Genomic DNA, 14,387 nt, shown 5'->3' on the forward strand with positions numbered 1-14,387 from the left:
ACAGCCCGGGAGGGGCAGGAGGCTGGCCAAGTTCATCCATGGGTCTGGCTTCCAGTGCAAGTGGAGAACGTTCTGACTCCCCACTCCTCTCACAGCTGCCAGGGTCCTGAACCCAAGTTCCCTGGGCCAAGGGGGTCCGTGTTGCCTCATCCCCATCACCTGGTCAGTCCCCATGGGTCCCCGCTCTGAGCAGGGGGGTAAAGGACTCACGCAGTAGCTAAAGGGCCAGACTGGCAGGCCACCCTCCTCTCTGAGCCTGTCCCGCATTGTCATCTGCCTTGTAGCAGCACTCTTGTAGAAATGATGAGAATTAAGAACCTCATTAAATATTTGCTCCCTCTACACTCCACACGCACTGCTAGAGGGAACCTCCCTGAAACCCTGCTTTCATGAGCTACTCCCCTCAACGGCTCCCCAAAACTTCTAAGATCTGATTGAAATGCCTCCTCCTACACTCCGGCCCCGGACGCTTTTCCAAGGCTGCAGCATCCCCAGCACGCAGGCCCCATGCAGCCCACGCCCCGCCGCGGGGACGCCCCCCCCCCCCCCCGAAGTTCATCCATCCCCAGTCCCTCCGGGCTCTGGCCTCTCCTCCCCTACAAAGCCCTCCCGACCGCTTGGCCCGCATGGCTCTCTCCCGCCTATCCGACCGGCCCCCATCAGCGCTCCCTGGGCACACGGCCAGGGGTCCCCTAGACCCTCGGCTCCGAAACTTCCAGGCCGGCTGCCTCGGACGCCTGGAGCTCCGCGGCCGAGCAAGGACCTGGACTCTGGCCAGAGGCTCGTCGGAGGCAAGCCGGGCGGGGCAGGGAGAGCCGAGCCCAGGGCCGGGAGAGAAGCTCCCCTCCGCTGCGCCCGGGCGCCTGCACACTCGGGGGAGGGGAGGCAGGAAGTGCTGGGGGCGCGCGAGCTGGGACCCCTCGCCACCGACCCCGCGCCCCGGCCCGCTGCGTGTCGGTGGGGTGCTCCGCGGACCAGGCGCCGACGAGGCTCCACGCCGGGCCCTCCGCGCGCGGACCAGACGGGGGTGGGGGGGGCCCGCGCCGTGCGCCCGAGGGCAGAGGGGCTTCCTCCAGGCACGGGCGGGGGGCCGCCGGCTGCGCGGCCGTAGAGGGCGCCCAGCGGCGCGGCTTGGCCCCCCGACCTCCCACCCCCCCGGTGCCGAACACCCGGGCCGCGAGGAGAGGGGACGCGGGGCTGGCCGGCGGGGAGGGGCGGCCACCCACCTGGTGCGGGTCCGGGGTCGCCGGGCGCCACGGCGCAGAGCAGCAGGAGCAGGGGGCGCAGCCGCGGCGCGGGGCTGGGGCGGCCGGGCATGGCCGGGGCGGGCGGCACCGAGGGGGGGGGCCCCGCGCGCGCGCTCTCGTCCGTCCCGTCCGCTCGCTGCCCGGTCCCGGTCCGGCTCAGGACATGCCGGGCCCGCGCGCCGCTCCCGCGTCGAGACCCGGACTGCGGCAACAAAGGCTGCAGGGCCCGCCCCCTCGGCGGCGCAGGAGGCTCCAGGGACCCAGAGCCCGACGGCTAGAAGGAAAGAAAGAAAGAAAGAAAGAAAGAGCGGAGCGGAGCGAGGGAGGGAGCGCGGGAGGGGGCCGCGCGGCCGGCCGCCTCGCCCCGCCCTCGGCCCCGCCCCTCCCGGCATGGCCCCGCCCCCGCCGGCCGCTGTTTGGGGGCGGGCCCGGGGCCGGACGCGCGCGGCGCCCCCCGACGGCCCCGACCGCCCCGCCGGGTCGCATGCGCCCTCTGGCGGCGGAGCTCAGCCGGGCCTCTTGGCCGCGACCCTCCAAGCCCCCCAGAAACTGGAATTTCCGGAATGTGTCTTCCCTGAACTGCGCTCCCTGCGCCCGGCAGGGCGGCCCCCTCTACGAAAAGGGGTACAGAGGCCTTCCGGGGACCCCAAGGTGGACGCTGCTCCAAAGCAGGCTCAGGAGAGAGGCCCGGCCAGAGAGCGGCGGCTCCCAGGCGGGGCTGGTCCCGCAGCCCTAGTCTCCAGGCCCTCTGCTGCACGTCCGTTAGGTTAGCGCGGGGCGCAGCAGTGCCCCCCACCCCGAGCCTGGAGGCCGGCCGGCCGCGGGCGAGGGCCCAGCCGTCTGCCCTCGGTGGCCGCGCCCCTTCCTCGTGTGCGGGCAGGAGCCCGCTCCCAGGAACACTCCTGCCTTCGCTAAACCTGGTCCTGCTCAGGGATCTCCTCCTGTTCCTGGGGGCGACAGGTCGTGGTCAGCTGCCCTGCCCTGCCCAGCCCTGGCGAAGACCCCTCCCCTCCGAGGCCCACATGCCTCCTCACTGCCCATCTCCCGCGCTCCGTCCCTCATTCCTGGAAGCTCCCTCCTGACTCCTGCACCCTTAGCCCTGCTGTCCTCCAGGGGACCCCGGTAGCACGTGGCCTTGACGTCCTCATTTCCAGCGATTTCATTCCACCTGTGCCACCAGCTCCCAGGGCCACAACCTAGGCTGTCTCAGCCCCGCCTGCCCCACCTCTGAAACATGAGGATCAGATGACTGACCTTCAGACGGGATCCTGCGACTTTCCCCACCCTCCCCAAACCCACATCACACTATGTGTTTTCTTCCTGTGGTCCCTTGTCACCTTCCTCTCCCCACCTACAAGCCCCTCCGGACTTCACCTGCCTCCCTTCCTAGCCACATGCACTGTTTGACCCCTGTGCCCCCCCCATTCCCCCCCCCCACTATCACACCCTGCCACACACCTCACCTGAACACCAAGCACCCGCAAAGTCCCCTCCCTCTGCATGAAGTCCCTGCCTTCTGCACACAGTGGGGCGGCAGGAAGTCCCGGCACTCTGCACACAGTGGGACGGCAGGTCACTCCAGCAGTGGGAGACAAATGCTTCTGCCATTTTTGTGCCCTCCCCTCCTGCTTCCCGAAGGACCTTGCTCTGGGTGCCCCCTCTTAGCTAGGTCCCTACAGCTGGTGACCCTCCATCTAAAGCATTCTGCTCTCCCTCCTTGAAAGGCACTGACACTACTCCTCCACGGCCTGGGTGCCCCTCTGCTCCCCTTCCCCGTCCCACTTCTCCAGGGGCATCTAGACTTCTCCCCTGCTGGTGCCCCAGGCTCACCCCTCCTGCAGCCTCCATTCTGGCGCAAGGGCGGTCTTCTGCCCTGCCCTGAGCTTTCCAGAGGCGCCCCCACCCTACTGCCCCCCTCCACCCTCACCCGCCAGTCATGGCACCGACACACGGAATGACCGAGGTCTGCTCCCGGGGTCCATCAACCCCGCCCCCTGCGAGCGGTCAAGTCGGGTCTTACTCGCCTTGGCGACCCGGCCCCCAGCACAGTAAACCCGAGAGACCAAGAGGATCTGGCGAGGGGAACGCACAGCACCCCCTGGCGGGCACCACCGCCTGCCGTCCCTGCTCCTATGGCCAGCCACTGAGACCAAGACCGGTTAGAGGCCTCCCGAAAGGCAGCCCGGGCGCGTGCGTCTTGGAGCCTCGGGCTGACAGCAGTCCGCACCTGCTTCGGTTCCAGGCCACTGCCTGCCTTCGTTCGGCGCGCACCCTGTTGGGCACCGTCTCCGTGCCCCTCCTCACAAACATGCTGGACACACACACACAAGATACACACACAATGACGAGGCTTAGTCCCGCCCTCATGACATTAGTAATAACCCAGCCAAAGAACCCTGCACATTCTGGGGGGCCAGGAGTACATTGTGGAAGACAGCACGCTGCACACAAGTCCATTTTGAACAAAGCAAGGGATTTCGTTTTGCAGTATGTCTGATGTCATTGTGATTGTAATTGTGCAGTTAAAGAATTCTCCTCCTAAATCTTGACGGAGATCATTTAAAAAAAATGTTAATGTTTTATTTATTTTTTGAGAGGGGGGGGAGGGGCAGAGTAGAGGGAGACACAGAATCCGAAGCAGACTCCAGGCTCTGAGCTGTCGGCACAGAGCCCGACACAGGGGTGGAACTCATGGACAGCGAGGTCATGACCTGAGCCGAAGTCAGACGCTCAGCCGACTGAGCCGCCCAGGCGCCCAGAGATTAAATGATCACTGTGCGAAGCAGCCCAGACATCTCCAGTGAGATTTGCCTTAGCTGAAACGTTACCAGAAACTGATCAAACTAAATGAAAAACTAGATGTATTCTGCTTCTATATATCCATTTGTATATTGATAGATTATTTTTAAGTTGTATTTATTTATTTTGAGAGAGAGTACAATGAGGGAGGGGCACAGAGGGAGAGGGGGAGGAGGAGGGAGGGGGAGGGGGGGGGAGAGAGAGAGAGAGAGAGAGAGAGAGAGAATCCCAAGCAGGCTCTGCACTGTCAGCACAGAGCCTGATGCGGGGCTTGAACTCACAACCCTGGGATCATGACCTGAGCTGAAATCCAGAGACAGGCACTCAACCGACTGAGCCACCCAGGCGCCCCCACCCCTATCGATAGGTTGTTTAAAGGGTAGCAAGTACAGTATTGTCCATTTAAGATTATAAACGAATAGGTAACAATAAAATGAGGCTCACAATTTTTAAAAATTTAATAAAAACTCTGGGTTTCAACTTTCTTATCGCTTAATGGAAACGGCTGCCCTATTTCACGTGTTTCCTAGAGCAATCCTTCTCAGCCAGGGGTGACTTCACCTCCATGGAATTTTGCTATGTCTGGAGACATTTTTGGTGGTCACAGCCAAGGGGGGGAAGTGCTACCAAGGTGGGTAGAGGGTAGGGACGCCGCTAACCGTCCTACAAGGCACAGGACGGTCCCCAACACAAATGATTGTCCAGCCCCGAATGTCACTCGTGCCCAGGCTGAAAAACTGCCCTGGTGGATTACCTAGTTTGAAGGCACGCGGCAAAGTAAGAGGCCTGATGTTTCAGTGACTTGTTTCACTTTGCGTTGTTTGGTAAGGCGGGCGCAGGGTAAACATTCAAAGTTCACGAACAGTGAAAAGTAACTCTTCCTCCCAAAGTTGGTCCCTGGTCCCTCAGTGCTCCTTCCCAGGGGCCGAGTCTGACTGAGTTTCTCACGAATCCTTTCAGGAAATGTGTCCGCAGACAACACAGCGACGTTTCACACGCAGGGCAGCACACGTCTCGCTCTGTCCGCTCCTGGCTTTTTTTACTTAAGAGTGCAGCTTAGAGATGGTTCCATGGCCCGGCTTGTGAATCTGCCCCAGCCTTGAATGGGCTCCCAGCACATGGGATGCAAACCGGAACGAATTCCACCGGGGCCGGAAACCTTGCTTTACCCGTTGATGTATTGTGAGCACCAGTGTTTTGCTGAGACTGTCCTCTGTGCATTAGGGCGACGATGTCTGTAAGAAAAGTCCGGCACCGGGGTTGCTGTTGACGGCGTGTGCATTTGGCACTTTGACAGATAGGTGTTGCCAAACTAAAGACACTATTTACGGTGAGTTCCTTCCCCCCACCACACCCCCCGAGCAAACTGCGAGAGTTACAAAAATAATTTTAAATTCTAGCGTAGGGGGCAGATTGTTAAACAAGAATGCCCCCCAAAAGCCCCCTCAGAGGGTCAGGAACTGGGCCAAGAGCTGGCCTTGGGAATGCCTGAGACGGCTGACTGGGAGGGGAAGCTGAGCCCACAGGCCTGACTGGCCGTTGTTCTGGAAGCCCTGGAGACCCGGGTGTCCTCAGCGTAGCCCCATCTCTGAAGCATGGTGGCCTTCACCTGCGAACCCCGGGGGCCCTGGAGGGCGGTCCACCCGTGGAGCCCTGAGCCATCGTCAGCTGGACAGAGGCCAGGTGTGACACGGAAGGAGCAATGAATCCCGCTATGCCTCCCCTGCCATGGCTCGCGTCATCGTCCTCCCCAAGTGAAGCAGGGTCACCACCGTCGTCATACAGGCAGAGAAGCCGCCGCGTGCATGGGCTGCCATCTGCCGAAGGTCCCAGATGTGGAGGCATCAGGGGCCGGACAGGCCTGCCTGCGGCACCCGGGTCCCTGACCGCGGCGCACCCCAGTCCCCAGATGGCCAGTTCAGGCTTGTCCTCAAAGGGTCTGTGCTGCGGCTCCTGCTTCAGGAGCCGTCTCTGTCACACACTCACTGCACGGGAAACGGGCCTCCTCCCTGCGCCCGGGCTTCCATTTACCAGCGCCTCCCAAGGGCCGGTGCCCAGAGCGGTGCCGACTCCGGAGGGACCCCGGTGACAGCCGCTGTGCTGTCACCTGTGGTCAGCTCTCGCCTTGGCCCCAAGCCCGGGAGCCCCCAGAGAGCCAGGGCCAGGTGTCAGGGGCTGGCGCCCCCCAGGACCCCAGGAGGGGCCACTGCCTGCAAGTCTAAGCAGCTCTGGAAGTGAGCTGCGCACCCAGCCTGAGCCCACAGCCGGCCTCGCTCGGGGCCCTCACCGCCTCGTCACCTCCGTGATTTCTTCTCGGTGAATTGCCTTTGCCTTCTCTGCCGTGGCCTCCCTTCAGCAATGGCCACTCTGTATCCCTGTGTCTGGAAATAACTGGAAAACTTTTAATGCTCTTCTGTTGCCTTATACCAAGGGCCCGGGAGCTCATTTATCCTTTAACATTTTTTCATGTATTTTATTAACGTTTGTAAAGGAAATATTTGTTTCAACATTTAAAAACCAGCATCTTGGGGCACCTGGGTGGCTTGGTCGGTTAAGCATCCGACTTCGGCTCAGGTCATGATCTCACGGTCCATGAGTTCGAGCCCCGCGTCGGGCTCTGTGCTGACAGCTCAGAGCCTGGAGCCTGTTTCAGATTCTGTGTCTCCCTCTCTCTCTGCCCCTCCCGTTCGTGCTCTGTCTCTCTCTGTCTCAAAAATAAATAAACGTTAAAAAAAAAAAAACCAGCATCTTGGGGCACCTGGCTGGCTCAGTCTCTTGACTTCGGGGTTGTCAGTTCAAGCCCCACGGTGGGTGTCAAGATTACTTTAAAATAAAATCTAAAAAAATAAAAAAGAAAGAAAGAAAGAAACCAGAATCTTTGCTGGTAATAAAACCCTGTATAAGATAGATTATATGGGTCGTTTTTCCTTTGCTTTTTTTAAATCAATAAAATCATTTCTCTCCTTCATTTACCCGACAAACAGTCACACGTGCTGCCTGCAGTGGGGCCTAGATGAATAAAAACAGCACGAACCTCATTCTGAAATTGCTCTCGCCAACATTAAAAATGGAGCTGGTTATATAATCGGGGGGTTGGGAACAATACTTTAAAGATGAAATCAACAGCAAAATCTGTAGGGGAGAAAAAGTGAATAGATGTGCCTACGTGAAAAGCAAAAGTTCCCCAGATGATCGAACTCCATAAATCCAACATCCACAAAACGGGAGACCGGGAAAGATCAGAGAAACCAGAGAAGACCAGTAAGTAAATGACACAAGGACCCTCCTCCGAACAGAAGCACCTAAGCTTCCAGATCGGAAAAGTTTACTGGCATCCGGCGCGGTGGAGAAAACACAAAAAGCTGCACCAGAGCACAACCTCGCTGCGTCCCATGTGCCAACCCCTGGGTACTAAAGAAAGTCATTTCCGGAGTTTCCAGAGAAGGGGCAATGGTCACAAAGACTGCGGTCCAAATGGCACCGGAATCCTGCCCGGCGGCTCCAGAAGGAAGGAGGCCGCCTTCAGAGTTCCGAGGAGGTGGTTTCTGACCTAGTGCTCAGGTCCCCACTCTCCGTCCCCGTTGTTGTTACGGGAGGAAACACAATCAAAGAGATAAACCCAAACCCGAGTGCAAAGGGGGAGCTGTTGCCTCTGAAAAGTGGGCGAATGTTCTGGAGAGACCACGGAGAGCTGCCCAGAATCGGAGGGGCGTACAGCAGGTTCTGGGCGGCGGAGACAGCAAGTCCCCAGCTACCCTGATGGGCCCTGCACCTCCCCCAGGCCCTCCGCCCTGCTCACAGCTGCTGCTCTTATTCCGGAACTAACAGAGGCTCCTAGGAACGTTCTAGTTAACCCTTGAGCAGCCCTACGAGGTGAGCGTTACTCTCCAATTCACGGGCCAGAAAAACGGAGCTTCAGTCACAGGCACGGGGCCATACGGTAACCGAGGAGCAGATTTGAAAGCGGCCGTGTCTGCGCCCCGGGGCCAGGCTCCCACATCGCGCGTTCCCGGCCACAGAGCCCAGAGTGTAGACAAAATCCGCGCGGCGCGTCAACACCGGAGAAATGCTCGCCCTCCCCGAAAGTACAGGAACGCAGACCCTGGCACGCGGCGCACGTCTCACCCGCCACGTTGGCAGAGGTTTTGGGGTTTTGCTGATGAATTTGCACATAGAGCCAAGTAATTCACGGTCACGGAGTGAAGAGGCAAGTGGTGCTACAGACACAGAATCTGGAAACCCCACCGCCCCCAGTGCACGCACACCGCCTGCGCACGCACACCGCACGCTCACACCGCGCACGCACACGCACGCCCTGTGGGAGGAGGGGATGCGTTTGGAAGGCGTCCCTGAGCTAGGCCTGTTCGTGGCCTTGGCCTACTGCCCCCTGCTTCCCAGCCGCACTTCCTGCGGGCTCCCCAGGGCCTTTGGGGACCTTGTCACCGAGAGCTTCCTAGCACCGCAGAGCAGAACAGGGGCCCTGGGAGGACAAGGAGGACCCAGAGGGGCTGCCGGGCAAGAACCCAGAAGGCCCCACGCCCCGTGACCGGCCACCTGAAACCGCTCTGCGGGGAATGATCCCAATGGTCACCTCACTTGTGGAAAACGATCTATGGAAGCGCTATTTTTTCATTACAGTAACAATAATCAAGAGACTTTTTTAATTTTTTCAATGTTTCTTCATTTTTGAGAGAGAGAGAGACAGACAGACAGAACACAAGCCACGAGCAGAGGAAGGGCAGAGAGGGAGACACAGAGTCCGAAGCAGGCTCCAGGCTCCGAGCTGTCAGCCCAGAGCCCGACGTGGGGCTCCAACCCACGAACCGTGAGATTGTGACCTGAGCCGAAATTGGAAGCTCAGCCGACTGAGCCACCCAGGCGCCCCTCAAGGGACTGTGTTTAGAAAAGAAATTTGGGGCGCCTGAGTGGCTCAGTCAGTTAAGCCTCTGACTTCGGCTCAGGTCATGAGTCTCATGGCTTATGGTCTGAGCCCCGAGACGGGCTTGGTGCTGACAGCTCAGAGCCTGGAGCTGCTTCAAATTCTGTGTCTCCCTCGCTCTCTCTTCCCCTCCCCCACTCATGCTCCGTCTCTTTCCCTCTCTCAAAAATAAATAAACGTTAAAAAAAAATTTTAAAGGAAAGAACACGAAATGTACGCCCAGCCTGCACCCCTCTCCCCCTGCAACTGCTTCCTCTGGCTTTCATGCCGCGGTCCTTTGCTGACCCCCTGTGTCCTGCTCTGCTTCTTGATGCGGGTGCTGGTTGCATGGGTGTGTTTGGCCTGTGGAAACCCATCGTCTGTATACTTGTGACACGTGGGCATGTGTGTGGACGTTGCGTTTCATTTAGAAGGTTGGTTTGGGGCGGGGGGCGCCCGGGTGACTCAGTCAGTTGAGTGCCTGACTCTTGATTTCAGCTCAGGTCATGATGCCAGGGTCACGGGATGGAGCCCCACACCAGGCTCCCCACTGAGCATGGATCCTGCTTAAGACTCTCTCTCTCTCTCTCTCTCTCTCTCTCTCTCTCTCTCTCTGTGTGCCCCTTTTTCCTGCTTGTGCCCTCTCCCAAAATATATCTATTTATCCCAGGGTGATGAGGGAGCAACCTCAGGTGGGGTGGGGCTTGGGGATAAAGGCAGTGTGAGTGGTCAGGGAGGACTTCTCAGAGGAGGCAACATGTGACCTGAGACCTGCGGGATAAGAAAGAGCCAGTCTTGGCACCAACTGGGTACAGCACCCCAAGCAGAGGGCCTGGCAAGTGCAAGAACAGGTTTGGTGCTCTGGAACCAAGCAGAGGCTGGTATAGCTGAGTCTCAGCACGCAGCGGGCGGGGTTAGAGGGCGAGATCAGGAGAGGAGAGCAGGCACCAGGTCAGACCAGGCCTCGTGGCCAGGTGAGGCGTGAGGAGTCAGTTCTGAATGGGACGGGAGGTCACGGAGGGTTTCGGCCGGGGGCTTGCTGTGATCTGACTCGCCTTCCGAACGCAGAGGGGAGAAGGGATCCAGCCTGTCTCTGAGTCTGAGACTACGAGGGGCCTCCCCATTTTACAGGGGAGAGAACAGGGACCGGAGAGGACTAGTCACTTGCCCCAAGTCACACAGCAAGTTAGTGGCCAGGGGAGAGACGAGAACCCAGGTCCCCCAACGTGCAGCGACACCTCCCACGAGAGGAAGAAGACCCGAGGCCCCCGGGGTCCCCTGGAAGGAAACCCTGTGAAAGCATGGTCTGATTCTGCAAACTTTCTATCAGATTACTAGTTCCCCCAGGCACTGGCCCAGACTAGAGCTGGGTAATTGGGTTAATTTTCCCTTTTCTGACCACTGGGCAGAGAATCCCATTTGTTGCTTACTCTCCTTCTCCTAGGCAAGGGAGGCAGAGCCCTGGAAGCAGGTCTGGCTGTGGGGACTGACGGGGGACAGGAGACATGAGGAAAACCACCTGCCGGCTCCTGGTGGCAGCCTTGCAGGGGCTCCTGGTGAAGGCAGGGAGGAAGGAAAGAGCTCTTGAGGGTGGGAGCTCCAGACTAGGGCCAGTGGGGGACTGCCCACCACAGAGAAGAGCCTGTGAACAATGGAAAGGAGGAGGAGGAGGAGGGGGAGGAGGAGGGGAAAAGAGGAGGAGGAGGAGGGAGAAGGGGAGGGAGGAGGGGGAAGGGAAGGAGAGTAGGTAGAAGGGAGGAGGGGGGAGAAGGGAGAGGGGGGAGGAGGGGAGGGGGGAGGAGGGGAGGGGGGAGGAGGGGAGGGGGGAGGGAGGAGGGAAGCGCATGGAGGTGGGGAGCAAGGCCCCATAGCAGCCAAATGTAAGGCGTTTACCCCAGTGGCTCTGCTAATTCTCCCATAACCCTGGCAAGGAGTTATCCTCCTTTCCAGAGGGTCAAGGTTAATCGGTTAATCCCAGGACACACAGCTGGTCAGCGACACAAAGGGGACTACGGGCTTCTCCCCTGGGGGCCCTCCCATTCTTCAGCCCATCCCAGCTTCCTGGGGCCTCCCGCCTGGTCACTCACTGCCTTATGTGGCTGTTTTGTTTGTCGCCCACTCCCTCGTATGAGCTCGTCGTCTGGTTCCCTGTCAGCTCCGCTCCGGGTGCGCTGCTGCCCCGCTAGTGCTCAGCCAGGTGCTCCGGGCGCTGAAGGCGCGCACTGCATACCTTGGGACATAAAGAAGGGGGTGGTTGAGGGAAGGCTTTTCCGTCGGAGCAGGTGGCTCTCGAGCTGAGGCCTGAGTGCTGAGAAGGGGCCGCGGGAAAACCCAAAGAAGGGCGGAGATGGATGTGTTCGAGGAAGGTCAGGCTAGTGTGACTGGAGTGAAGCGAGCCAGCTTCAGAGCGGCAGGAGACAAGGCCTAGGAAGTGGGCAGGCCGAACAGAGATTGTCGACGCTGGCATACATTGGAATTGCTTGGGGCATCTTTAAAAATACCAGGCCTCGGATTCTACCCCAGACTTCCGGGGTGTGGAATTCGTTTATCGATTTTTATTTAAGCCCTGGTTGAGGGTCTCTGTCGTGAGGCCTTGTAAGTCAAAGCAGGAAATCTAGATTTTACCCTAATTGCAAGAGGAAGCCACTGGAGTGCGCTAAGCCAAGGGAGTATTGTGATCAGCTCACAGCCACCTCCTCTGAGAAGCCTTGCCTGCTTTCCCCGGCTTTGGGCCCCTGCTCCGAGCAAGCTCAGCAGGGCGCCGCCCGCTAGTCAACCGTCGGTTCTCCTACCCTGGCTGCCCCTGGCTTAGTCACCTCTCAGTGTCCAGCCGAGGTGCGTCAGGCCTGCTGGCCTTGGGGACGAGGTCCCGGGCGCTTGAACAGACCAAAATGGGGTTGGGGACCGGGGGTGCCCAGAGCTGCCGTGCGGAGTTAGCACCTTTATCTGGAGAGGGGTGTTCGAGCGCGCTGGGCTGAAGGCGGAGGGACGCAGGGGCACGCACGTGTCAGTTCCCGCGCCCGAGGCCTCTCGCGAGGAGTCTCGGAGGAGCGGCCAATAGAAACACGCCCTGGATGCTCTGGGGGCGGGCTTGGCTGCCGCCGGCCAATCGCGTCTCGGAACGTGCGGCGGCGGGTCCGGCCGCGGGAGCGGCGGGCGGAGCGGGTCACGGGGCGGGCGGCGGGCTGGAACCCCGCCGTCAGGCTGCGCTTCCGCACGCTGGCTGCGCCCTGACATCTCGGGGGGGCGGCGGACCACAGCCCGGACGGCCCGCAGGTGGCGCGGCCGGCGCGGCGCCGGACGGGTCCCTGCGCCGTTCCAGCCGCGCGCGGCAGACGGCTTGCCCTGTGTCAGGTGCGGACGGTGCCCGTCTGCTCAGTGCACGGGGTGCGTGACCGCAGGTGGCCCTCTCGGGCTCTGCTCCAGGGGAGGCGGACACGGTTTCTTCCGCGCGCTGCCCGCGCGTGTCGCCTGCTCCCGGCCACGCGGCCAGCGTGGGGGGCGGACGCCTGTGTCCGCCACGCTCCCCTGACGCCGGGCTCGCTGGCTGCCCTACGCGGTTTGCTGGAGTTCACGGTCTTCGTGCTGCCGCGGGCCACGGTGGGCGCCTGCTGCTGCTGCCGCCGCCCCTGAGCGGGTCTGTGTGCTGCCGGCCCTCGGGCCCTGCCGGCTGCCCGGTGGAGCCCCCACGCCCCGGAGGTCCTGACCAAGCTGACTGCAGAGCCCCCCACCCCCACCCCTTCCCCGGCTCCGTGTGCCCTGCCCACTCCCAACAGCTGCCTCAGCCCGCTGCCCTGCTGTCTGCGGCGCCCCGAATTCTGCCCGGGCCCCAGCAGCCGCACCTCCAAGCAGGCCTGAACCCCGAGAAACGCCCGTCTCAGTAAGAGAGTGTCAGTACTGAGAGTGATGGGGCAGAGTACTGTTTAGAGGGAGTGATGACGTCAAGAAGCAGTGTCTAGTTTCAGGGCCGGTGTTCTGGGGTCTCCCAAGAGGGCCGTGGATTTTACTCATGGCCTAGAGCTCCCCAAGAACCTGTATGACCCGGGGGTGATGAGTCCCTTCCTGCCCCGCCTCGGTGTCCTCGGTCATCCAAGAAGACTCGAGAACCCCACCAGGCCTGACACTTGGGTCTCCTGCCACAGCCTCTGTGCACAGTGTCCTCCACTCCCACCCCTCGCCTATTAAAGGATGTACTCCAGCCCCCCACTTACGTGACCCCTTTATGCGTACAAGAAGCCTTGATGGCTGGAGGTCCTGAGCTCTCATCCAGGAGGCCTGCCTGCTACATGTCCTGTCTGGACCCTGGGCTGCTCTGACCGATCTGCGTCACCAATTCAGCAGAGCGCTGGCTGTTGCAGGAAAAGGGGCAGCAGGCAGAAGGGCTGAGGTGGACATAACGGAGAGGGAGCAGCAGAGGGGGCGCAGCAGTGGCCTGGGTGGCCACAGAGGGTGCAACTGTGACCTGCGGGAGAGGAGTCTCGGGAAGTAGATTTTGATCCCTAGTTATGACAGACCTTTCCCATTTTTGAGCACCTTAGAGTCATCAGGTAGTGAGCTCCCTGTCCTTGGAGGTATCCCAGCAGATGCTAGATGGTCCCAAAGATGCAGACAGAGTGAGGCACCACATGGGGGTGTGGAGTTGCGGGACGATGGACGATTTCAGCAAGCTTTTTAGCCTCGACAGAGGGTGCGTATCTTCAGTATTTGCTTAGAGTAGGGCTTAGGTGGGGGGATCAGCGCCCCTGCTGGGGCCACAATCGGCCCCAAAGGTAAATCAAACTCCCTTCTCTGGTAGCCAGCAGCTGATTCTCATACTGATGCAGGGCCTCTGTAAAGCATTCCCAGTACACATCACCCGACAGGAGGGGGTCAGAGCTCGGAGCTCTAGCTTTGCACCCTTGCAAAGACCTGTTCGTACATTTCATGCCTGGTGCTTCCTATGGAGGAAGGCTTGATGCTTGAATGTAGAAAAACCAATTCCTCCTCACGGGGTCCAGGCCAGGAGCCCACCAGCCTTGGGTTAGCCTAGATGTCCACGTGTCCTACCCGAGCTGGTGCCCCACAGAATGCTACCATTCCTTTAAAGCACCACGATTCGGGACAATCTTAGTGCCTCAGAGAACTTGTCCACTAACAAAGAAATACGTGTTTGGAAAGTAAAGCATCGCAATGGTTCATTGGTAGCACCAAACCGTGATTGTTTCACTTGGTGTTAGTTTTATAAAAAAAAAAAAAAATTATTATTTACTTTTAAGGGAGAGACAGAGCACGAGTGGGGGAGGGGCAGAGAGAGAGGGAGACACAGAGTCGCAAGCAGGCTCCAGGCTCCAAGCTGTCAGCACAGAGCCCGACGTAGGGCTCAAACTCATGGACCATGAGGTCACGACCTGAGCCGAAGTCGGACGCTCAGCTGACTGAGCCAC

The 14,387-nt window shown here is 59.9% G+C and overlaps 1 protein-coding gene and 1 long non-coding RNA gene across 6 annotated transcripts in view; both read right to left on the minus strand.

Moving 5' to 3' along the window:
- The window catches only part of ADAMTS7 (ADAM metallopeptidase with thrombospondin type 1 motif 7), a 52,024-nt gene extending 50,565 nt beyond the window's left edge, over nt 1-1,459 (minus strand). For 2 of the 5 annotated variants that reach the window (XM_045058700.1, XR_006598710.1), the window contains exon 1: nt 1,227-1,459. In XM_045058700.1, the coding sequence (XP_044914635.1) occupies nt 1,227-1,317 (91 nt within the window). In that variant the 5' untranslated portion in view covers nt 1,318-1,459. The remainder of the gene's footprint in view (nt 1-1,226) is intronic. The other 3 variants (XM_023254780.2, XR_006598709.1, XM_045058699.1) reach the window with 2 other exon arrangements.
- A 3,027-nt stretch (nt 1,460-4,486) lies between these two features.
- Nucleotides 4,487-11,985, minus strand: LOC109500450. Its single transcript, XR_002157977.3, has 3 exons — nt 11,781-11,985; nt 11,052-11,194; nt 4,487-5,281 (listed from the first exon to the last, which is right to left on the minus strand). It is a non-coding gene; the product is annotated as an uncharacterized LOC109500450 (long non-coding RNA).
- Between the last annotated feature and the right edge of the window lie 2,402 nt (nt 11,986-14,387).

The sequence above is a fragment of the Felis catus genome, chromosome B3 (genome assembly GCF_018350175.1).
Source record: "Felis catus isolate Fca126 chromosome B3, F.catus_Fca126_mat1.0, whole genome shotgun sequence".
NCBI lineage: Eukaryota > Metazoa > Chordata > Mammalia > Carnivora > Felidae > Felis > Felis catus.